Source organism: Phascolarctos cinereus, unplaced genomic scaffold, assembly GCF_003287225.1.
Source record: "Phascolarctos cinereus isolate Bilbo 61053 unplaced genomic scaffold, phaCin_HiC Scaffold_1;HRSCAF=81, whole genome shotgun sequence".
Classification (NCBI taxonomy): Eukaryota; Metazoa; Chordata; class Mammalia; order Diprotodontia; family Phascolarctidae; genus Phascolarctos; species Phascolarctos cinereus.
Genome location: NW_027555514.1, coordinates 83,382,907 through 83,409,863, shown reverse-complemented (window position 1 = coordinate 83,409,863; position 26,957 = coordinate 83,382,907). Strand labels below are relative to the sequence as shown.

Sequence of the window (26,957 nt, the reverse complement as noted above, 5' to 3'; positions counted from 1 at the left end):
TGCTATGAGCAAGCTCTCTCTTATTCTCTGTTACATCATGACATCCATTTGGAGTATTGTCTGTAAATCATTATGAGAAAATAAAGAAGGGCTTCTAATTAGCTTTTCCCTAGACAAGTTATCTTGAAATTAATCTAGAAGAGATAGCAGGAAATACCTCCTATCAAAACTGAAGAAGAGATTAATGTTTAAAAAGTACAAGACAACATTATGAAATAAAGGAATTATTAATCAGTTTTATGATAAATAATATTTCCTAAATAACAATAATAATATTTATATAGTGCCTACTATGTACCAGGCACTATTAGGCACTTTACAAATATTTGCTTACTCAATCCTCACAATAACCCTGAGGTAAGTATTATTATTATTATTGTTGCTATTTTTATGCTTATTTAACAGTTGAGTCAACTAAGGCAAACAGAGGTTAAGTGACTTGCCCAGGGTCACAAAGCTAGTAATTGTCTGAGGCCACATTTGAACTCGGGTCTTCCTGACCCCATGCCTAGTGTTTATCCCCTGCACCATCTGACTGCCTCACTACTTCAGTGCTAATATTAATAAACCATTGTAGTACACAGAAAAAATTGATTTCACAAATTTATTCTTTTGAGAAGGCAGAAACAAGCAGGGAAAACATACTATAGCAAAATGTACCTGCCTGCTGCTTTCTGGACATCAGTACTGTTCCCTCTACTTCAGAAAAAAAATGAAACATAAAAATCTGAATTTACAAAACAGATACATTGTTCTCCTCCCTCTCACCATTATTCAGTTTCAAAGGAATTCTTAGCACCATGGTGTATTTGCTTTATCAACATTTGTTTTGCTCATATATTTTCAGAAACACTTATTATGTAAATTGAGGCACATCTGTAGGGAGAGGGGAAGGGGAATGGATCTGTGATTTCTTTCTTATTTTTTTTTAAGGCAATTGGGGTTAAATGACTTGCCCAGGGTCTTCTGACTCCAAGAGTATATCTTGAATGAACATATCTTTCATAGTAAGTGTCTAAGGGCAGATTTGAACTCAGGTCCTTCTGACTCCAGGGCTGGTGCTCTATCCACTGTGCCGTCTAGCTGCCCCTGGATCAGTGATTTCATAGAGAAATCTCTCTACCCATGCAGGTTGGTACCTCTTCTACAACATCTAGTCCTAAAGAACCCTGAGAGGTTTCAGTGCCTTGGCCAGAGATTCCTAGCCAGAAGGTTTCAGAGGCAGCCCTTGAACGCACATGTTCCTGGCTTGGGGAACTGTCCTCTATTCACTGCTATATCACTGTGGGTTGCATGAAGTGCAGCTGTATGTGATGAAATATCAAAAGGAAAGAGAATTGGTAAAGAGCGATATTCAAGTCAGAAAATATGTGAAATATTAAGTTATTAGGAGGTAGAACATTTCATTGCAGGTTTAGTATTTGTGATGGAAAAGTGATTTTAAGCGTGGCATGCAGAAAAGTTTCAACTACTTCATATTTGTGAAATCTCAGGGTTGCTCAAATACTGAAGAGATGGATGTACCTTTTACTAAAGTCATGCTTGATTAAATTTTTTTCCATGCTGTTGAAGGTTGCAGGGCTATACATTTTAAATGAAAGCATACCAGCCACTGTAATCAAACAGTATAGCTGTGAGTTGCATTCAGTGGATGCTTACTTGGGCCAAAATCTCCCTTGGGTCTGGATCACTCCCTTGTATACTGGGCACCTTGAAAGACCCCTTCTTGGCTGTCACTAGGGGCCTATCGTGAGCACTGCAGCTGTAATGCCCTAAATGGTCTGCTGGTGCTAAGAAAGGATATGGGGCACTTGGGTCCCATTTAGTGCACTGCTCAATAAATATTAATTGCTGTTACTATTACTTTCTAATTCACTTGGGGTTCATTGGTTTAGAAATTTACTGATTGGTTAAACACATTTTCAAGGCAACAGAAGTTGTTTGGCATTGGGCCTCATATTAAAAGGACATTAGTGTTAAGTATTAAAACTATTTTTTTTAAAAAGAATCAAAGTTTCAGTAAAAGAAAAGAAAAACAAGGGGACATCTCACTAGTGTCTCTTTATGCTGTTGGAGTAAGTCATGGGATGAAATTCATTTTAGTAGACTAGTTTCCTTCAAGGTACACGTGAGTACCTGTAAGCGTGTATATATTCACTATAGAAAAGACTTTTTATTATCAGGATAATCATTTGCTAACCTAGCTTTCAATAGTCTTGTAATAATGATAATGATGATGATGGTAATGATAATAACAACAGAAATATATTTTATTGCAATTTTTTTACCCAGAATATTTTCCAAAAAGACAGGAACACAATTTATTCTCTTTTCATTTTCAAAAATTAATATCCATAATATATTTTAAAATTTATATATATATATATATAATATATACTAAAGAGAAAATTTTTACAAGAGTATATTAAAAATTGCTTCTAGTTTTCCTGAAAAATGCTCTCCTAGGTAAATTAGTTTTTAAAATTCCTCTTGAGGTTTTAAATATACATACATGCATATACATATACCTATATATATGTACTATATATGTATAGGTACATATACACACATCTCTCTACATAAATGTATATATGTGTGTATCTATATATCTAGATATGTCTACATATATATCTAGATAGATAGATATCATTCAAGATATACTCTTGGAGTCAGAAGATCTGAGTTAATGTCCTAACTCTGCATTTCCTAGCTCTATGGCCCTCGCGAGTGATTTAGCTAATAATGTGTTGAGTTACTCATCTGTAAAATGGGGGTATTACTTGCACTATCTACTTCATGGGGTTGCTGTGAGAAAAGTGATTTTTAGAACTTAAAGCACTAGTGAAATGTGAATTATTATTGACCCAAATCAAACAGAGCAGAGTAATTTATACCTAAGAATTCCATACCATTGAGGCCTGGTTTACCATTTGCTCTTTGACATTGTTATTAGTTCTATCCCCTGCCATCACCAACACAGAAAGGGATAACAATTATTGCATGTTATGCCTCTTTTGTCAGATTTCCCTTCACAGCTTTCCATGAAGAGTTCTCTTAAAATCCACTACTGAATTATTTTAATCAAGGAAAGCCTTGCAAATTTTGTTTAAAAGAAAGTTACAATCAAGAAGATTCTTGCTGAACCTGGAAGCAAATTACTCCCTGATTTGTGCCACATGTCAGTAGAATCAAAGAAAGCACATTTGCATCACACTCATTTTAAATTCAAGTAGTGCAGTGTCAAGACAAACCAGGTATTTTTTTTTCCAGTATCAACTTTTTCTTTTCTTTTCACAAATGTTTAATCATTATTCAGAGGGACTTTGATCCCTGGGACATTAAGTTAGCTTTACCTCTGTAGTTCTTTACAATAAAATAAAAAATGTCAATTAATTAAAATTTAGCAAAACTCTAAAGGTCTGGAATCTTTGTATGGGCATATTCATTTTTAAACGACTTTTCTTAATCACTTCAAAGGAATGAGTAAGTTTTAAAATGTGGCAATATGTTTTTTTAACTAGCTACTAGAAAGCACTTTCCTATAGCACAAATTATTGACAAAATAAATATGTAAGAAACTAGTCACAGGTGTCTAGATGTAAATGCATGCCAATTAGTTATTTATAAAGAGAGAGAGTTAGGAAGGAATAATTACTAAACCAAGTAAAAGGGTGTGTGAAGGGAAGAACAAATGAATTCAATTATTGTGAAAATTCTGAGTTCTACCGTATAGTAAAAGACACTATGGCCCAGTACAGGTGTTCTTAACCCTTTGGTAGTATGCTGAAGTTTATGGACCCCTTCTCAGAATCATGTTCTTAAATGTATAAAATATATAGGATTACAAAAGGAAACCAATTATATTGAAATACAATGATCAAAATATTAAATAGTTAAGTTGGTGGACTCCAGGTTAAGAACCTCTGATGTAGCTTTGGATTTGGAGTCTGAGGACTTAGTTCCAGTCTTAACTCTCTTACTAATAAAGTGACCTAGCTCAGGTCAAGGATCTCAGTTTTTTTTTTTTAATCTGACATTGAGGGGGTTCAGATGCAATAATTTCTGAGGTCCTCCTAAATTCCGACAGTCTATAGTCCTAAAGCTGGAGGTCTACTGGCCACTGATAGTGAATAAAAGTGCTTTCAGTGGTTGGCAAAGCCCCTTCAATCTCTCTCTCACACCAGGTTTTACTGGTCTCCCTTCCAAAAACAGAAGCTGACACCCCGGGTATCTTTATCCCTTATCTCTCTCCTCCCCACCAATTATAGGATTTGAGATGGAAAATAATAAAGATAAATTATTATATAGGATGGTATGACTCCTCTGGCTAAGGTGATAGAAATGAGGCCACATTTAAGGGCTGAGAACTGAACAGAAATCTTCATACATAATGGACTCTGTCTTATTCTTCAATGTGCAGATATACACAGTGTCAAATTTGGGTACTATCATGGCCATCAACTTAATACAGATGACCTTTGTTTAAACATAATTTACTACCTAGATTTAGAATCTAGTGCTTTGCATATAACAAATAATCAATAAAATAGGTAATTTCTGCATAGCACTCTGTTTATAACTTATAAAGTTTTTATAAGGTATCCTCACAACAAACTTGCTAGGTAGGCTGTATAGTTATTCTTATCCTCATTTTATAGATAAGGAAATCAAGGTCATAGACCTCTTGTTCAAGATGTAGTCAGGAGTTGAGTACAGATATGAATTCAAGCGAGGCACACTTTCAACATGCAAAATGGCTGGGTCTGCCATAAACTCCTTTTGTCATTTTGGACAAGTTATTTGAGGGAGTGCAGTATGGAGCATTGGCCCTGGTTTCAGAGAAACTGGGTTCAAACATAGCCTCTGATGCTTACTATCTGTGTAATCTTGGGGGTGTCACTAAATTTCTGTGGGACTTGGTTTGATACTGTTCAGCCATTTTTCAGTTGTGTCCAACTCTCTGCAAACCTTTTGGAGTTTTCTTGGCAAAGATACTGGAGTGGTTTGCCATTTCCTTCTCCAGCTCATTTTACAGGTGAGGAAACTGAAGCAAACAGGATTAAGTGACTTGCCCAGGGTCACACAGCTAGTAAGTGTCTGAGGCTGGATTTGAACTCAGGAAGATGAGTCTTCCTGACTCCCAGCACTGTGCCACCTAACAGCTCCTGGGCCTTGGTTTACTCATCTGTAAAATGAGGGAGTTGGATGAGACAGCATTTGAGGACCCTTCTCATTCTACAATCCTATGGCCTTTCTTGGCCTTAATTTCCTCCCCTCTAAGACCATCTTCGTTCCTTTCATCTTTAAAAGCTCTATGACTGTGACAAAGGAAAGATGGAAAAGGAAATGATTTAATCATAATAATTGGCCACTCACGGAACTTGGAATTGAATAATATCTTACAGACAATCCAGTCTAGCCTCCAAATTTACAGACAACAAACCTAGACAGACTGAAGAAAAATAAGTATAGGAAGCGAAGAGGAAATAGTGGAGCCATGAGGAGGACAAAGAGAAGAAAGCAGAGGACCACCAGAGGATGACTGCTGCTGATGCACCAACCATACTGCAGAGAACAGAGGAGAAAGTCTATGAGGAACTTTGAAGTGTTCTCTCAACTAAGCCAATATAGAACTTGATATTTGGTGACTTCAGTGCAAAGGCAGGCATTGAGGTGGACACTGAAAATGGGATGCAGGATAAAGAAATGAAAGAGGTCAAAGGTTTATGGATGATAGCCTAGATTTCTCAAGCTACAGATCACGAATGCTATCATTGATCATAAGATTGTAGATTTAGAAATGACCTTAAAAACCATCTAGTCTAAACCTGTCTCCAAGAAGCTGAGGAAAGGATATCATCAAAGAAATATATGATTGAAAAAAGATGGTTAACTAGATATGTAGTGAGACTAAGGGATAATCAGTTGACAACCTCCATTCTATACTAGTATCCTTACAACGTCAAGGAAGGCCCCCAAGATAGGGTGTCGACTTCAGTATGGTGAACTGATGGGAGGGTCTGGACAGTTTGTGGGTGAATACTCTGTAGTTAACTTCCAGGGGGACTCAGTATGGGCTATAGTCAGTATCACTGATGGCAAAAGAGTATTTGAACCCAGACCTCTGATTCCAAATCCAGAATGTTCAGTGACTCCCTCCCTGCTATTTATAGCATAAAGTACAAACTTCTTCACTTGGCCTTTCTGCCTCATCATCCTGCCTCCAGGAATAGGATTGGGAGGCACTAGGTGTGTTAGACATCACAAAAGATTCTGAGAAAAGATAGATCTTGTTGTACATCAGCAAACAGGAAATGAATGGTTGCCAACGTGTGAGTCATTTCAAAGGCAAGGTGTCTATGTGTCATCAGATGGTAGGATGGTTAGAGCTGAATTCAAAATCACTACCAAATTCATAGAAAGGATCAAAAAGACTCCATAAGCTCTAACCTGACATGCTTGAATAAGCTGTCGACTCTGAAAGAAAAAAGGAAAGAGAACGAAAACAATGGCATCATTTCTCAGAGAAATTTAATTAATGCAAAATAGTCACCAAAATTGGGTCAGAGGCCAGAATTAACTATAGCCAGCAATCACTTGATGCCCTTCCAAATGGAGAGACATGGCAAAGAAGAGCATAAACTTTCATTAAGCATTACAATATAATAAATATTACACATATAATTAATATGATATGCTATGATATGGAAAAGGCAAGGGTATTTAAGAAGATGATGTTAGTAAGAGAAGCTGGACCTAACCAAAAACATGCACAAGAAATCTGTACAGCAGGTGATATAATTTTAAGACAACTCAAGAATAATTTCTTGTTGAGTCATTTTCAGTCATGTCTGACTCTCCATGACCCTATTTGGCATTTTCTTGGCAGAGATACTGGAGTGGGTTGCTATTTCCTCCTCCAGCAAATTTTATGGATGAGGAAATTGAGGCAAACAGGGGTAAGTGACTTGCCCAAGATCACACAGGAAGATTTGAATTCAGGACAGTAAGTCTTCCTGACTTCAGGCCCAGCACTCTATCCACTGAGCCACCTAGAATGGGCTAAGAATAACTTAGTTAACTCGAAAGAACAGAAAATATCTCAAATGGTCTTTTGAGTATTGGACTAGATAACCATCATAGTTCTTTCTACCTTCCATATGCTCTGACAGAAATGTATCAGCAGGTACACAAAATGACAATTCTCTTCAGGTCATACATTCACAAGGCAGAAGCTTGACAATGACAATGACAATGCCTTTGGTATCCATTTTTTTGTTTTTTGTTTTTGTAACAATATCCCCTTCACAGTGTAAACAAGTACTGTTATGTTCTCTCACAGATCCAGGAGGAAAGGAAGGCACAACTTGGCAAAAAGATCATATGCAAGAATGATCAGGTATACAACCTGATTTATACAAATTACTAGCAATCTGGATCCACATTCAGTTTCTGTCCCTTCCAAAGTTAGGGGGTAGCACTAAATGATTTCTCGTAACACAAGTCAGGGTCTCCTTTCTTCCCTCCCCCAAGAGCTACTTTATAGTCATGTCTGACACATGCAATGAATGCGTTATAGTCCTAGCTGAGTACAAAGTACTGTCAGTTTTTTATAAAGCATTTAACTTGGTAGAACTGTAGGAAAACTTAGAGGCTCTTGCAGGTTGGGTGTTTCTATTTTTTTTATTCCCAGTGCTTAACAGAGTGCCAGGCATATGAGACATTTAATAAATGCTTGTTGACCGACTGGCTGATATTAATATCAGATAAGAGTCTAAGGCAGGTGAGCTTACAGAGATAAACAACATGGTTCAATGATAAACTTGATCTAATGTAAGCTCCTTGACTGAGTAGAAAGTAAGCTTCTTTAGATAGTTTCATTTTATATGTACTATCCCAAGATAGTTGGGACTGTTGGGATTTGTATCCCAAGTGCCTAGTATAGTGCCGGACACTTAGTATGTACTTAATATTTGTTATCTGATAGATAATCATCAAGTGGGATTTTAATTAAGGAGACATAATCACCTAGAGGAAATTCCTAGTGTCTTGGAGAAATCCAAAGTATAAAAGAGTTTCCCTACTAATGGCAAAATTCTCCAAATGCTCTTATTCCCTGCAAATAAAATGATACTAATTGCATCAGGCTTGCTTGACAATCATTCAAAAGAAAGTAGCCTAACCATACTGCAAAAGAAAATTCAATTAAAAAATACATATTTGCCAAATGACATTATCAAAAGGTAGTTTAGCTTTAGTGGTTAGGGTGCTGGCCTTGGAGTCAGCAAGACTTGGGTTCAAGTCCTGCCTGTGATACAAACTAACTGATCATGGTGATCGTGGGTAAGTCACTTAACACCCCAAGACTGTAGAGAGGTGCAAATCTGAATCCATGGAGGGAATTCCCAGATAAAATCACAGATCTAAACTGAAAAAACAAAAGACAGACACTGAGTTAGCTATTTCCTGCCTCCCTGTGTACCTTTGTGTTATGTCTTTAATTGCATCAAGGAAAGAGGAACAATTAGGAGGATATTGCAGTAGCCCTGGTGAGTAGCAGCATGAATAAAGAAAACAGGACAGATACAAGGGATGCTTTGGAGATAGAAACAATCGGATGACTGATTAGAGATATGAGGTGTGGGGGGAAAGTAATAAGTCAAAGATTATGCCAAGGTTGTGAATCTGGATGACGAGAAGGATGGCCATGCCTCTGACACGGGCAGTAGGGAATTTTGGAAGAAAAGTAGGTTGTAAAGGAAACATAATGAGTTCTACTTTGGACATTTTGAGTTTGAGCTAGTCCCTGTTTTGACAAGAAGGACCCTGTAGTTACACAATCAATAGGCAGAGGACGTAGAAGGTGAACAGCAAATTAACAAGTCTGCTTTCTGGAGCAAAGGAGGTTTAGTGTGAGATTTGGGCTTTATGTTACTTATTAATAATAGGATGTTTCAGAAGGAGGGCCACCCATTTAACAGAAGAACAATGGAGCTACCAGCTGCAAGATGTTTCATAGAAAAATACCAATGTAAGATATGCTTTTAAATGATGTTTTCCAGTAACAACAGGCCCCATTTCATTGTAGGTTTTTCCATTAAATAATTGACCCCAGGGTCCACTGTGCATGCTTGCCTGTGGCTTGGGGCATAGCTCCCGTGGTGGTCAATTATCTGACAGTAGAGCCCCCAACAAGCAATATGGCTTAACCGCTTCCTTGGTAACTCATTCACAGCTCCCCCGCATAATAGAATTCCACATGCAGCCTGTGCCTGCTTAATATACACTATGGCTATATCATTGCAAAGACCACCTTCCAGAATGTAGTAGTGAATATCAATATCGCTAAGGTGCCAGACTAGTTCACTGAAAGGGGAAAAAATACTAACAATAAACTATTAAATAAAAATAAAAACTTGGTAACTACCTCTACTGGACTCAAGTCCAAAACACAATAATTTCTTTTTCACAACAGAGTGAAGGCCTAGCCTTTTGGTCTCTAAGAGATAAGTCACTGACACATTAAGATACTATTTGTACTTTAGTTTTTAAGGTTCAACCACACCTACATGTACAACTTCCTCCCCACCAACATATTTTACCTGAGTTCTTTGACTTTACCTTTTCAAACTAATCTTATTCAGCTGGACTAATCATATAATTCATAGGGTCTGTTAACCTCACATCCAGACTACTACAAATGCCTCTTTACTGGTCTTCCTGCCATCTGTATTTTTCCATTCCATTCCATCCCACACAGTGCTGCCAAATTAATCTTTGTAAAAATATTCTATGATCATTTCACTTGCATTCTTAAAAAAAAACAAAAACCTCAACTCACTTCTCATTCCCTATAAGATAGAAGTTCAGCTCCCTTACCTGGCATTCAAACTAATCCATTCCCTGGCCCCAGCATACTTGTCCAATCCTAAATTCCTCTTTTGCCTTACTTAAGCTAATCATCTTCTTTACCATATCCCTGTATGCAATATGTGTATTCTCATCTCTTCACCTTAGCTCTTATTACCTGGAATGACCTCCTTGCCTCTGCCTGCCAAAATCCTATTCACCTTTCAACTCTGATTCTACCACCAAGAAAATTAGCATTATTTCAACCAGAAGTGAGCTCTCCCTGGAATCCTATAGAACAGCTTGTATTTTCCACTCACAAGGCACTGGTTATATATGTATGTGTGTGTGTATATATGTATATATTTAGATGTACATATGTAATGTAGTTATTTGTGTATAATTCTTATCTTCCCAAGCAAAGTGTAAGGTCCTGTAGGACCTGGACTTTATCCTGTCTTCCCTATATCTTATAGCATCTGGGATAGCACTTTCACATGATAATTTGTCAATAAATATTTGTCGATTGATTTCAGAGGAGATACCACTAGGTAACAAACTGAAATCTGTACATACAGATGATGATGGTGAGGTTCAAGAAAACAACCATCAAAAAATCCTCTCTTGCTCTTAATGAGTTTATTTGCTCTCTTCTTAGCAGAGATAATTAATTTAAATTTTATCCTTTAATGGCATGCAGTTCGTTATTTTTAAATATGATAAACCAGTAAAAAATGGAGTTGCTTAATTAAGATATTCTCGCATTGTTCAGTACAGTACAGGATGAGTCATGAAGTTAAAAACCTACATGAATATGCAGCAAGATTCATTTAATTGGTTTACGTCACACCCTATTTTTTTTCCTCCTTTCTACTTCTCATGGTCTACTTCAACATACTATTTAAAGCTACTATTTTAACTGAAATTTCATAAACTATTAACATGTCATGACCAAGATATCCCTTGGAGTTACCACTTTGTTTAGACAAGAAAGAAAGATTATGGAAGATACTTTGATATTTCAGAGGGAGGCAGGATGGCTTAATGGAAAGAAAGCTTAGGGACAATCTAGTTGTGTGATTATACTTATGGACAAATCACAACATCTATGGACTTCAGTTTCTGCACTGTAAAGTGTAATGACACTTTATCCACGTCACAGAGTAGATATGAGGCAAACTTTAAAATGCTATATAAATGTTGAGTTGTTAATGTTATTATTAACAACAATGCTTTTTGATCTCTTTGGAAATTCAAATCTCTTTGCATTGCTGAGTAGATGGGTAGCATTTGGACAGCCCCTGCACTCTGTGACCCTGCAAGGGATGGGGAGGGAGGCTGGATAAAGGATAAGGAGAGAAGCCATTTATGAAGCTTATTTCCTTTGGGAGGTGGGAGGAGGGTTGGTGGGAGTGTTGGTAAACTGATCTACATGGCAAATGCAGCTTAATAACATTAAAATGCAGCATTAAATCAAATGACAAATATATAATGAACAATTAATCAGAAATATAAACCCAGAACTTACACTGATCTTAGGCAAGATTTGCCAAGGTTTGTGTGACAGCGAAACAATAACAACCAGGATCAAACTGCTGAGGATGAAAATCTGACGTTGAATAGATAATAACGAATAGATAGTAACATCATCATCTCACTGTTTGTGCTAAATTCATGCAATTTAGATTATTGAGAGAAGCTAAGAAGACAACAACTGACTGCCACATTTATTTAGAACATCCCCTAATTTAGTTCCCAAAAGGAAATTCTCATTCCTATGACTCAGGTCAAACAAAAGAAACAGAACTCCCCCAAAAATGCTTTAGGCAGTTCTTTGAATAACAATAGCAGCTGGGAGATTGGAATGTGTTTACTCAGCGTACAACTCCTTCTAGCATCATGAGACCCTTTCAAATTCCCTCCCCCCTGACCAAACAAAAATCCTGGTAGGGAATCCTCTATAAAATGTGGGATAAATATTTCCCCAGTGGTTGGGTTTCTATGATTGCCACTATGTTAGCTGAAAGTTAGGACAATTTCAACTTTGCCTAGAGGCTCCAGGCTGGCCTGACAAATGTTATTCTTTGGGAAACTCGTCACCTGCCAAATGGTGGAGCTGGTCTAAATTCCTAGTCACCTGCATCTCTTCCTTCCCTTCTTTAGAACTGAGAGGTTTTCCACAACTGATAAAATATGTGTGTGTGTGTGTGTGTGTGTGAATGAGAAAATTGTAAAACGCTATGTGAATGAACAGATGTCTAATTCAATTCAACAAGCATTTATTAAACCCTTACTATGTATGGGCAACACTGTGCTAAGTTCTAGGGATATAATGACAGTGAAAAATAGTAAACACAAACCCTATAGACAAATTTTTCCAGAAATATTCATAATTTGATCAATAGTTAAGATCTTAAATGCTAAAAGCTCTTGAATGCAAAATCCCTAAACGAAACTATTTCTGAAGTAGAAGTCTCAAGTATTAGTTGAAAAGGGAACTTCCCCATGACAAAAATCAGTGGAGTATGAAAGTATTTTATAGTTTTATATCTACTTTCCCACTGCAAAAAAAAAATAGGGTTAGCCTATTTACTTTGATTTAAAAATGTGTTATTGTCTGCTCTTTAATAAACTAGACAGTGGAACTAGAACTTAAATTATTCTAAGTTTATTCTTAAATGTCCTTAAAAAAAAGACTGAAGGCCTTAATCCTTACTTAAAAAGCCTTTATGAAAGAAATTCTAGTCGATGCTGTCGTTGCAGCTGGACCCGGGCTGAAAGTGCACTTCCATTTTTATGTTTAGAACTGAAGAACTCTAAAGTTAGAGCTAGCACTCCACATAAAAGCTTTGGAAATGGCATTCTTTGGTCCTCCTGCAATTCATTCTTTTTAAGAAAAGGAAATGGAAAGAAAGGTTTCATGTCCAGGGCTTCAGGCCTTTGATCATTTGATGAACACTGGATCCTCAACCTGGGCCTCAAACTTCTCAGGCCAGACAAAGAAGGCCTAGGCCTCACAGGCCGGGCCTAGATTCCTGTCAGAACAAAACCTTTGGCTGCCTCACAGTGTGACGGCCTGGGAAAGGCCCACCTCAGCAGGGCTGAGATGCCCGCTCTGCCCTTTGATCTTTCATTTAGACTACATCCCAAGCTCCAGGTCAGGGGATTTCAAATTGCACACCCCATTGGCAGAGGGGAGCCGGTCAAGAACAAAATGGGGGAGGGGGGGTGACCAATCTTAAAAAAAAAAACTCCTTCGACTCTTTTCTTTGGCCAGTTTCACATGACTTGTTTTGTATTGTGAAATACTAAGCCCACACTTAAAATGGAATTTGACATTACATGGTACAATGGAGTCAATAAATGGCATTCTTTAGTGCTCTTACAATAAGTCAACCCTTCCTTAAGTGGCTGAAAGCCTGAAGCTGGAAAATACTTCTCTATGATACAAAATTGCATATATTTAAACTTCAGGTTTCATCATATTCTTGGTGAAAACCAACATAACCCAAACAAATATTGAGATGATGTCAACATCTGTTTCCCCTACTTCTGCTCATTTTTGTTTATAGTGATCAAATTTCCACTTGAAGCAATTATCTATTGAGGAGCTTATGGAGTCACATATTCTTTCACAAACACACACGTGACACATTTAAACAAAACAATCCATATTCTCTTGGAATTTTTCTTTTCTTTAGTAGATGTTGGGGCGGATAACACAACTACTCTTCACGTAGATAGTAATTTCTGTACTTCAACAACTCTGTGGTTGCAAATGAAATGATGTATATTTGAGAGAAAAAAAAATGCACTTTCCTAGATAGAAATACTGCTCCCCCATCCAACTTGTTAATAAGTAACATAATGCCTCTTCTTTTGTGTGTATAAATCCCCAAGACTAAGCTAATTCTGAACACTTCAAAATGTTATTTGATGCTGCAAAACCTCATTTCAACCTAAGGCTTTATTATTATTCTCTCCCCTGACCCATGAGTCCTGGTAATAGTCCCTTTTCTGTACTGTGTGACCTCAGTGAACCTCTCTGGGCCTCAGTTTTCTCATCTATAAAATGAAGGGACTGAATTAGATGATCTATAAGGATCTTTCCAGCTCTAGAATTATTTGATTCTAGGATAGATAGTAAATGAACAAGTTTCCAAAGGGCCAAAAATCAAGAGACATTTATATTTTAATGGGTGGTGGGGGGAGGAAACCCTCATAGTGCTACTATAGACTCAAATATTAAAAAAAATAATGAAATAGTTTAATTATTTACATGGAATAAAAAAGACTGACCTTAGAGGTCATCTAGTTGAACTCAACCCTATTTTACAGATGAGAAAACTTAGATTATTATTAGTAGAAATTATTAGTGTCACTGACCAATGGAGATTATGTTCTACTAAGAAATACGCTATGTACCAAAAATAACTTATTTTTTTTTGGAGTTAGTTGAATGTTTAAAAATACAAACTCTGCATTTCCCTCAATGCCAAATATAATATTGTCCTATGTCCCATTAACAAAGAATGTACTTTAAAAAATGTGTGGCAGATAACTTAATATGATTCAGGAAGGGGGAGTACACTCCTCTAATTTATTCGAAGTCCTTCTGTGAATATTGCATCCTATGTTACTATGGCAACACGACCACATATCTTGGCCCTGACAAAGCAGCCAGGGCTTTTGAATCTCACCTTTGGCCATCTTATTGAGAACCATGTCAATCAGCACGTAGGTGCCGCTCCTTCCCGCGCCATCGCTGTCAACAGAAGGAGAGAGAATGAACATGCTATCTGTCCACAGGAAAGGCAGCAATCATTTATTTTACCCATGTTATAAGTGGGGACAGGGAAAGGAAAAGTGAGTGAACCAGAGGAAAAGAAACAAAGAAAACTTGTGATGGGCTTTAATAAGCTCAAGCTGCTCATGAAGGATTAACTATTGTTCTTCATGACTAGGTTTTCCTTGTCTGTCTTTTTTTTCCCCCTCTCCGAGGCCAAATATGGTTTTGCGTTTTAGCAAAAGAAAATTAAAGAAAATGCCAACATTGCCACATATAATAAGCACAGACTTAGAACTCAGAAAGATGAGAAGCAAAAGATGAAGAGTTACCCAGCATTCTCAGGCAAGGCCAAAGTTTTCATTTGAGTATATATGTCGGATAATTGTCATGCTGATTTTTTTGAGGGGGGCTTTTCCTTACTTTTAGATTTTTTTTATGCCACTTTATCCCCTCTAGAAATGGAAATATCCATGTTATTTGTTTCTTAATCATGGCTTTAAAAAGCTTTCTCATTTCATTTCCTCCCCCTGAACTCCCCCCTTCCCCTGCCCCCACCTTCTATAATTGGAAAATTTACCATCTGGACTAGAGTTGTAAAAATGTTTTGAATTATGCCTCAACAATATCAAATTTTTAAAAAATGAAGATGCAATTTAGAGGACAAAAAATATTATTAGCATCATTAGTTTTGATATAGAAAATGTTAAACTAGTTATTTTTTCCACTAAGTTGATGTCTCGTTGAATGCATGTGTGAGAGACCCTCTTTAACACAGCCAACAGGATCACAGAAAGAGAGCTATAAGGCACTTTGGAGGCCTAATCCAACCTCCTCATTTTCCAGATGAGGAACCCAAAGCAGACAGAAGTTAAGAGATTTGCTTAGGGTCATATACCTAGTAAATGTCTTGGGTGGGATTTGAATTCAGGGCTTTCTGATTCCCATCCCTGCAGTCTCTCTGATTTGCTTCATTCCTAACCTGCTCAGCTTATTTATTGATCAAATGAGTAACATATGCAAAGTGCTTTGCAGACTTGAAGGAACAATACTTTGTGTTGACCGAACTACTGAATAATTGTTAGAGTTGACTTGGGATGGATAGCTTTCAAAGAGAAAGTGTATTAACATTTAACTTTCCTGCCTCAAATAAATTACTGATTTAAAAAAAAATCAGCAGCCAAAGCAAAATAAATACAAATAAAATTAAAAAACAAAAAACTAGTCATCAGAACAAACTTCCCTAGATAGCTTCATTCATTACATCATTGAAGAAGAGCAATCTCTAACCCTTTTTGGTGTCATGGACCACTTCTTAGAATGTTTTAAAATGCATAAAATAAAATATATAAGAATAGGAAGGAAACTAACTATATTGAAATACAGTTATCAATATATATTTAAAGTTCACTCATCTCAGGTTAAGAATCCTGCTTAAGGACTTGCTTTCTAAGTAATTTGATCCTTCAGCATACATGCTGTCGTCAGAGTAACATATTGAGGTGTAAAGACTATGTTACTTGTAGAAGAAAATTAAGAGGCTGAGATTATCACTCTACCTCCCCTATGGACTAAAAAATAAACAACAATGAAAACTTGTTTTTGAATTAGGTTGGTGGGCTTGGTATCATCTCAATGGACAGGCTTTCTTGCAACTAATTCGCTTTAAGAAACATTGCTTCAGTACTTATTATGTTTAAGGAGCTATGCTAGGTGGTAGAAATAATTCTAATACTTTGATGGTTTCTAAAAAAAATATTAAAACTTCTTTTCTCTTCCATCACAACTCTAACAGGAAAAAAAGTTCCTAATAAAGAGTATGAATTATTTAATAAAAGATGATCCAAAATTTAGCTTGTTAGTTGAATCAAATACAGCAGAGAAAGGAAATGTCAAATTCAGATATCCTTTTGACAACCTGGTTAATTTCATTTCTGTAGTTTTAAGTTAGTAAAAATAAGGCTTTAAAATAGAAAGGCAAAGCTCTAATAGCCAAGTTGATTTCCATGAAAACATTCATGGTCAACCTGGAAAACAATAAGATGGGCAGGTGGTGACTATTCAAACATGCCTCTAATAATGGCCAAATGCTAGATATATACACATATGTGGTGGTGTTGCTGTTTAGTCATTTCAATTGTGTCTGACTCTTTGTGAACCCTTTGCTTGGCAAAGATAGTGGAGTGGTTTGCCATTTCCTTCTTCGGCTCATTTCATAGATGAGGAAACCGAGGCAAACAGGATTAAGTGACTTGCTCAGAGTCACACCTCTAGGATGTGTCTGAGGCTGGATTTGAATTCAGGTTTTCTTGACTCTAGGCTTGGTGCTCTATCTATTGTACTACCTAGCCTCCCATAATACATATGTGTGTGTACATATGCATGTGTGTATATATATGCATATGTGTGTGTGTATATATATATATATATATGTATATATATATATATATATATATATATACACACACACACATATCGAAATGATATGGCTTATCTGATTGCAAATTGCAAAATAAAATGTCATCTTGATCCAACTTTTTTGGTCAGATACATTAGTGGAAGAATTAGATACATCTCAGGTAAGATTTAACAACAAATTATAGAATGGTCACCATAAGTATATCAACACAACTTTCAGTAGCATAAAAAGAACATAAAGCTAAATTGCTATCTCAGAATTTTCTTCAAAAGATACACTTAAGTATGTGCTTATTAATTTGCTAGTAATCTCAACTTTTATGTTTGTTTTTACAGCTTTATGGTTTCCTAATATAACAAAACTTCCAAGCACATGTTAAAAGTGATACTTGCCTGCAATGAACAATAATTGGACAAGAACGTCCCCTGTAGCACTTGTTTACTTTTCTGCAACAAAAGAGAGATATCAAGTTATAATTATAATCTGTTTCCTCAGATAATAAACAGAGTAAGCCAAATCAACCATTCTATATTCTCAAACTCATTTTCCATTAGCCAGTTTTGATAAAGAAAACAATGACACCCACAATTCCCCATGGTTCGATTTCCTTTTTACAGTAAACTGAAAAGCTAAACAAAATTCTTGTACATTCACAAAGATTTTACCTCTGCAAAGGTGAACTCAAGTAAGCAGATCTATAAATAGTCTTTCTGATCAATGGATCATCCATCTAGCTCCCGGCCTCTTTTTTTTCCCCCCTACTTCAGTTAATCTAACTTTTTGTTATAGGCTCATTTTCCCTATAATACATTGGAATTCTTGTGCTTTAGAATTAAGGCTCCAACCCCCCCAAACACTCCCATCATCCACTCATTTCTGTTGAAAAAACATGTTGCATGGATATATTCTCAAGAGAAATCCTCCTGTGGACTTTTTACTTGATCATGTGGTAAGAATGTTTTAACCGAAGAGAAAAAACAATGCTGTCAAGAAAAAAGCCTTCCATTCTTGAAATTTGAGTGTATTACCAAACCATTTTCATTCTACAGATTTTTGGCTAGTTAGTCTCAGAGATAAACAATAAACACATATCAAAATTTTGTAACAATCCCTGTCCCTCCTGGCCCAAATAGGAGGGTGATTTATATTCCTTGTAAAGGACCCTCCAACATTTTGTTTCTTTCAGCAGACAAGCTATGGAATATCTAAAAAGCAAATCAAGTTATTCAGAAGGGTATTTTCAAAGGAGAAAATAAGAATCTAGGTTTTTTGGAATAAAGAAATTCATTCCTCATCTGCAATGTGTAGCATTCTTTTATCCTATGATAGAAAGTAAAATTGGGGAGAGGGGGACAGTAACATGGGAAAATTTCCCTTAAAGACAAAATGAAAAGGCTTTACTTTTTCTTTTCAGAGGCTGTATCTACAAACAACCGAAATAATACATCAAAAAAGTAAAAAATCAATCAGTTGTTTTATCTTCAGGGCATTAAAAGAAAGGAAGAGGTGACTTTGATTTTTCTTTTCAACAGATTAACTGATTTCTTTCTACTGAATTCACCATATATTTTGGTATCATACATGGAGCTTGGATGCCAGATTCAATGGCATTGTCACATCCATCAGTGTTCAGTGGGAGAGGCCTACCTTCCCCAAGCTGCATAGTTTTAAGAGGAAGGACTTTGGAATGACAGACATTTTGAGAAAATGTAACATACAGTGGGAAAACCTGGATGTGAGCATTAACCAGACACCTGTACTTCACTGTGACCACTGGATATGAGGTTAGTTCCCTATTCTGTTCTGACTCTCCACCAAAAATGTGAAAATATGTAATATACCTATGCTTAGAGATCACAGAAAGTGGAAATAGTAAGGAAAGAAAGACTCAGGACACAAGTTACCAAGTACCCTAATAGTTAAGCTCTCTCACTACTATACTATCAGGAGATTTTTTTTTTAAGTTGCATTTATATTTGGGATTTGGGAGAAAAGATGATAAGCAAGAAATGAACACTTATTCAAGTCAATAGTACTCCTGTGCAAGAGTACCATAAAAGTACTTGGCTCTTTGAGTATAAAATGGACTGAGGAAAGTAGACCCACTTCTAAAGTCTTTCCTCTCTTTTTTCCTCACTCAGGTTACTAGGGCATCATGAGTTCTACTTCTGATAAATAAATTCTAAACTACCAGAATGGCTTCTGAAGTGGAAAGACTGCTGGGCCCAGCCTACTACATAGGCTAAAATGGATAAAGTCATTTAGAACTTCTTTTTGGTGATGGTGGTATTATTTTCTTTTAGCAGAATCAAGCATGCTTACCGTTAAATTATTCTAGAGTTGTTTTACTTTTAAGGGGTTTTCAACTGCAAATGAAAGCTTTTGCCATATATTTCTGAGTAACTGAATCTTTTAACATGATCAGGGTCACCACCTCAGCTTTGCCTTCCAACATCTTGTGATATTTCATGTTTGACAGCCTCATCTATGTTTTGTGGAAGGAAAACTAAATGTTTATCTGCAGACATACTGGTAAATGGCCAGGTCTTACTGCATTTTTCAGATGGTGCCAAGAATGCTCAACAAAGGCATAATTAAAAAGAGATAAATAAAATAAATATCCACCCTTCACCAAAATGTGTAGGACACAATTAAAATGTAAGCAGCCATGAGACACAACAGTATCACAGTGTCCAATTTACAGTTGGTCAGCCCCTTTCCCTCTTCCCTGGGAGTTCTTTAACAAGACAGCCTCCCTCACTTAGTAATGCTGTTAAAAAGCTAATTACTAGCTAAATATGTCTGTGATTTGCTTTTGCACTCCCGTAATTCCTTTCTTCATTCTATGGCATGTTTAAAATGCTGTTGTCTCTAAGCATGTTGTGACTGGCTGCCTCTGCAGAGTTTAGAAAGGCTTTAGTGTAATTTTAAGAAAAACCTCTTCTAACCCTATTTGGGGGGAAAGAAAAAACCCAACAACTCACAAACAGCCAAAGAGACATGTTATGTAAATACCACGTGGCATTATTTTCTTAGCATTTTATTTACAAGAGATCCAAATACTTATCACAGCTTGAAAAAAAGCACAAAGGAAAACCTTAAAAGCAGATTATCACATATTCCAACATAAGGTTTTTCATCCAGTTGACCTATGATATATCATCTACTGATAAGTTATGAAGATAAATAAGCAATATTCAAGTATCCCATTTCATCCCCGGTTTACACTATTAGAGTAAATGGAAAATTCACCCATAAGCAGAAGGTCCCAAACATTAAGAAAAAAAATGATAATTTTTATTTTTAGATCTATACACAGGAGGAATTAACTGAGGAAGAATGATTAGTGATACAAACCAACCCATGGGGTCATTGAGTGGAAAAGAAATCATCATGCAAACCATCAGCAAGCAAAGGTCAGAGGTCGTTAGAGGCTCAGAAAAGGGGTTTCCCACATTGTCCCTGCAGCAGAGTCACAGTTTCCAATGATCACTTTTGTGACTATGCAACTGGGCTCATATTACTAGCTGCAACATCACAAAAATGACACCGGCAACCGCTAATTAGCTGGCAAAATAAGAATTTGTCCATTTTTAAAGTGAGCAGGGTTAGTAGATGTCATTGCACACAGCAAGAAGTGATAGCATAATATATATATTTTAAGCAAAGCCCTCACATGTGATGCTAATTATCTTTTAGCTTAGCAGTTTCTCTTTAAAGTGTAAATGTGCTCCCTCTGGGCTCAGAGAAATATTTAATTACACATATCGGTGCATGACTAACAAGCTAGTTCAGAGCTAGAATGGTTGGTCTATTGTTCAAGATGAAATTAGGATTCTAGTAACATTCAACTGACCAGTGTTTTCAGAAGCAGCCTCACCTCTTCCAACTCTGTAATTTGTGTGCTTATAAAAAAAAATCATCGCAGCATCTCATGCGTAAGTGGGGTACAGTCTTAGAATATGAGCATTTAGGTCAATATTCAGCCTAATCTGGGAAAGCCATAATTATCTGAAACACAATTCGCTAAATAAGTAAAGAAATAGAAAGCTGATTTCCAAATGAAACTTGAAAAGCTAGGGGTTCTAGAATTTTTGTTGTTGGTTTTGGTTAGGGTGGTTGTTTTTGATAAAAAGTCAAAATAAAGGCAACTTCTTAGTACCATATCTCCACAGACTCTGGAGCAAGGGAATTTCGGGAATCTAACTTTTCTTGATAATGACATATTAAACATTGAGGGTTGGTTATGTATATGCTCAATTTCATATATGTATATGAGTGTATAAACATACACTCATATGCATATATATATATACACACTGAATGCACATTAAGACATTGATATTAAGATGAGTAGCCATCTTTATTGAGCTATAGCAATATGTCCATCAAGTATGTTTTTTGAGGACTCCATCCCAAAAAACTTACTCTAGGTAAGATTTTAAATAGCATGTCTTAGTAATATTTCCTCCTATAATACAATGAATTTACATCATGAAAAGCCATAAATGGACAAGAAATTAAGACATGAAAAGTAGCAATTGTTCATATGTGCTAACAGATTTTCCTTTTTACCATGCATTCAGTATTCTTGACCTAGAATACACAATTTGGATCTATAAGTAAGGTAACAGAGCAGCAGAGTTGGCTTTGAATGTGTGCTATATGTACAGTACCAAATTTGATTTTCTTGTTGATCTCATTTACACACTATTTGACCCAAGGCAGTACGCTGCATTTTTCTTTCTTAAATAGAACAATGAGCAAAATCAAGTACATCATACTTAGAATACAAGTCTAGAACTTACAAATTCAGGAAAACCCAAGTTAAGGCTGAAAGTCTATCTTTACTAAAATACCTGAGCTTTCCACCTTCCCCCGACCCAAGTTACTCTAGAATCTAGGATAAACAACTAGTTATCTCAGGATTGCACTGCGTAGACATACAATGAATGCAATTCAATCTTAATTCTTCAATTCCTTAATTTCAATTTTTACTTGTAATCTTTAATATTTCTTTAACATGTGTAGATAAATTTAATTGAAACGGAGGCAAGATCCTACAGACTTCAGGGCTGTGTTGAAACTACGCACAATTTTCAGGTTACCTCTCCAAGTTATCATTGTATAGTAGCCAATACCAAGCAAGAGCTATAGATAATACACCTAATATGCTTTGCAATCAACATTTCAGTTAGAGATTTTGTTTTCCTTATCGATTTTAGTGTGAAGTGAGTCTAGTCAGGCAATTCAGTTAATAAATATTCAAAAGAGTCTCCCTCTTTCACTGGGTAATTATCAAAGCCCTGAGGATGGGCAAAAGGCTGAGTAATTTTTTCAAACTGTCATTTTCAAGCCAGTGTTGTTGTTGTTATTTTTTTTTTAAATAGACACTAGTCCATGCTGACTAGACTTATTTGGAATTTGCATCTTCTTTTACTCAGGAATGAATGGCTTAGAACCTGTACCTGGATCTTGCATTCTTAATTCATTTATAATTCTCATATTAAACTCCAAGGAGCTTGGTAACATAGATAGACCAAAAAGAAATAGGCCTTATGTTGTCAGAAATGAAAGACAGACATGGATAAGAGTGAATACCCAGTAAAACTTAGAATTGATGACCACACATCCACTGAGGAATCTTACATAAAGTAATTATTGCAATTATTACTCCTTTTAACCAGTGACCAGACTATAGATGCCTTAATGTGTTATTATGTACTTTGTTGTACCTGCGGAAATCCAGAAGTGATCTTGTAGAAGAAGGAACTCCCTGGTCATACCAACTAAGGAAATGGAACTGGGTTACGGTCCGGGTTTCATTGGTTTGAAGATTTTTCAAATAAAAGCTTCTCACAAGGAAATCTTCACACCAGATGTGCTCAGACACCAGATTTACCTGGACAGAAATTATAATTTAGAGAAGAAAAGAAAGAAAGAGGGTAAAAGCATCATAAACCTAAAGCACAATTCAATAATACTTAATTGGAGGTTTGCAGGTGTGGGGAGAGGGGTACACGTGTCAAGTATGAGTTTTGTAACCTTACATAGAGCAGAGGAATCAGCAGACTGCTATTGTCCTCTTCCCTGACCAATTAGAACATTGGTACATGTGATTAAAGTATCATATTAAAAAAAATCGACTGGGACAAAAAAAAAATGGTCACTATTCAAAATTATGTGTGAATATTGCCTTTACAGTTTCTGTGATAGATGCCTTGAAGAAATATCACCAATTAATTAAAATGGTTGGCCAACAAAAATAACCTAAACAGATCTGGTCAAACTATTCTATGTAACGTTGAATTTCACCTTAAATAGAATAGCACAAACCTTGATTTAGAGCTGGTAAACTCTGAAAATAAGAACTTCCACATGAAGACCCATAAATACAAGTTTAACTAGTTGCATAAATATTAGTATAATAGATTCATGGAATGTTAGAGCTGGAAATTAACTAGGCGATCACCTAACCCAATTCCCTCATTTTATAGGTGAGGAAACCCACATCAAGACAATGGGTTAGTATCCTTCAAATTTAAGACAATATCCCTAACACAATAGACAATTAATCGCTCACCCTTTGAGTTCAACCCTAAAAGCATGCCCTCTGGAGTGCATAGTTCTGACTCACTATTGTGAAACTTGGTTATTTTGGACTTTAATAGAAAACAGTAGCAGAGGGGTGAGTCTATTTCTTTCTTTAAATACTTAAGCTTACTTGGGCCACCCTAAATGTGCAGAAGAAACTTGAAAAGGAATGTCTAGCTGTAGTTCCTCTCCAAATATAAAAGTCAAATAATACATATGCAAAACTCTAAACAGCACTGTGTTAAGACTACTTTACCAGGGTGGAGGAATCAATAAATCATTAGAATAATAGCAGGGCTTCCCTTTTAAATGAGACTATTTTAAAGCCATACTCCATGGGGCCTATTTAAATGGACTACCCTGTAGAGGTAAATATTTTTACTTTTTACTTTTTTTTTTGGTCCAGCATTTGTATTTGTCAAAATTTAGCAATGAAAAAGAGATATTATCAAAGACTTCAATTACAGAGCTTTACACAATACAGCTATTTTAAGAGCTTGGATCTCTATTTATATTGTGAAAATTCCTAGAAAATGCTTATCAGAATTGAAGTTCCCAAACCAAGGAATATTTCATTACTCTTCTCCTTCATAAAAGTGGTTTGTCATCTTCCAGTTGCTTTCACTCCAAGAGGAACTCAAAGGATTTCAGTGTTCTTGGAGGAGGGCTGCTTGCATCCTTCCCAAATGCTAGTTTATGGTGAGTCCCAGCTTAGGTCAAAGTAGATTAAGTAATATTTGGCTCAGGATGAAATCAATCCGCACATTTACTGTCAATTTGACAACCAGATCTATTTGACTTAAGTACCTCATAGATGTGGTAAAGGTTGGACCCTTCATCTGGCCAATAGTGGTAGCACTGCTTGACTCCGTTTTCCGTGAGGGGTGTCAGCATGACAATAACGACACAGCCGTTCTCCCAGACCATCTGCAGACAAAGAAAGACACCGTGGCCACACTGTGACTGCCTAATTACCGCGTGACACGTATAATTACTGCACTCAGAGACACAATCAAAATTTATTCCATTCACAGGAAATTTATTTCATTTTCATTAGACACTTTTACTCTGCAGCTGCTTTCAAATCTCTGAATAAAATGGGACCATATTTTGCATGCTTCCATGAGATATTAAAAAATTTCCAATGAATTCATTCCATGCTTTAAAAAAAATCTCTGTTCTATGTTCAGCTGTTTGGCTTTCCAACTTTTGATCTGGGAAGGAAACTTTCTATAACGCTGCATAAAATATACAACATAGTAGCTGATGTGGCATGGAGCAGAGGAGTCGCTGCCTTCTCAATGTAAAACAAACAAACATTTGACACTCCTAGTTTTGGGTTGTTGAGATTTTCCATGTCTTGAAAGCAGTTGGCTCGGTTGGTTTACAAAGAATCATGATATTTCCAGACAATCTGAGGCTAGTTCCCAGGCTGTTTCTTTGAAAAGAAAAGTGCACTCAGAAAACAGCATCAAAAAATTGTATCTCTTCTTGGCCATACAAAAATATAATACTCTGCTGTGCAAACTACTGCAAGTCCATAAGAAAGGAAATAATGAGTCTTACTGAATGGATTTAACAATTTGGGATAGCCACCTATAGGAAAAATAAGTACCAAAACACACCAAAGAAATGACTGTATAGAAAGGCCAAACCCAGCAAAAATGGCCCTATAGAAATGCTCTCCAAACACAGCTTACAACTGTGTGAACACCCGCCTAGGAGTTAATACTTAACAACAGCATAATCACTAAAGACCATTATTATTATGGGTATACTGATGGTATATTTGCTGACTTTTATTAGCATATTAAATTGCAGACAGAAAAGGAACCTACTCTTTTTTTTTAAACAAAGGGTTACATTAACTTCAGAGAAATATTTATAAGCAACTACATTTAGATGTAAATTTAGTAAACCAAAAAGCCCCCCTATTTCTTTTAAATGCACAGAGATGATAATCCAATTAGGTCCTCCCTCCCCTCCACCCTTTTTTTTTAAAGCTACAAAATATTTCTCAAATACAAATTTTCTCTTCATTGCTCATTCTATTAAGCCCTCCCCTTTAAATTATATTTTATAAATCAGGCACATGCATAATATTTTCCTCCTTTAATATTGATTTATACTGCCATATGATATAGTCAATATCCTTAAGGCACCTCATTGTGTATCATTTAGATTGGAATTTAATGTAAGCCAGTGAAGTATTTAAGGAAAAAGTCCACAAATAAATGTGAATTACACTCAGTCCCATTTCCTTCTTGCAAATCTAACAATAAGATAAGAATTCAAAACATGTGTCTTACTTTGAGCTACCCAGGCTTTAAAACTAGTTCCACTAAATCGGTACTTTCATCACATAACAATTTAATGTGCCTTCAGAAGGTATAGAAGCTCATTGAAGCCATTACGAAAATGAGGAGAAACACAGATTTTATGAGTGTAATAAAAATACAATGATCTAGACCATAAACTAATCATCTAGCACTCTGCTTGTGCCACCCAAGTGTAACATTATAAAGCCCACTCATTTAAAGAGGAATCCTTACAGTTGGGCAACATCTTTCATTGGTTCAAACACACAGCATTTCATTACAGAGGGTCTTCCTGGCTCTCTAAAGATTTGGTTAAGATTAAATCCAAATGAAACTTAATTTAAACAAACAATTTCAAAGGCACTCTTGGGTGTAATATATCTTTTTAGGTCACTGTGCATAAAAGCAGAAGGAGAATTTTACTAAATCAAACAAACAGGAAGCCCATATGGGTATCAATACTGCTATTCAGTTCATGGGAAGGATTCCATTCCTTACTATTTAAAACATTTCTTATCAACAGAAACTGGAGCCTGCCCTAGGACTGAAAGTTAGAGCATTTCATTATATTTTTACTATTTTAGGATGTAATTGAGATGTTTTAGAATATATACAACAAATAGTTTTCTCATTTGGAATTTGGGAGAATGGAAGATGCCAGTTACTCAAAAATTCTGGTTAATTCAGTTAACACATGCTATCCCCAGGAGTTCTTTCTATATCCTTCCTCCTTGCTGTCATCCAATCTTGCTCTCTTTCCTAAGACCTAAGGGTGAATGAAAGAGCAATGACTTACAAATGCAAATTATTATTGCAAAAAATTCCTGAGACAGAAGATAACTTGTTTTTCTCTTTCAGGAACTATAATTCAATTCAACAAGCAATTATTAAGCACTTAAGACATATAAGACATTGTGTTTGCCACTCCTACATCCTTCTCACCTTGCTACCCTTGACTGGTGAGAGTTCTTCATATCCAGCCTGGTCCCAG

General features: G+C 36.2%; 1 protein-coding gene across 1 annotated transcript in view; it reads right to left on the bottom strand.

Moving 5' to 3' along the window:
* PTPRN2 (protein tyrosine phosphatase receptor type N2) overlaps window positions 1-26,957 on the bottom strand; it is a gene marked incomplete at its 5' end in the record, with an annotated part of 1,499,790 nt that overhangs the window by 22,816 nt on the left and 1,450,017 nt on the right. Inside the window, 4 exons of the mRNA XM_078149736.1 lie at window positions 14,550-14,614; window positions 17,447-17,500; window positions 22,790-22,956; window positions 24,456-24,575. Coding sequence (XP_078005862.1) covers window positions 14,550-14,614; window positions 17,447-17,500; window positions 22,790-22,956; window positions 24,456-24,575 — 406 coding nt within the window. The remainder of the gene's footprint in view (window positions 1-14,549; window positions 14,615-17,446; window positions 17,501-22,789; window positions 22,957-24,455; window positions 24,576-26,957) is intronic.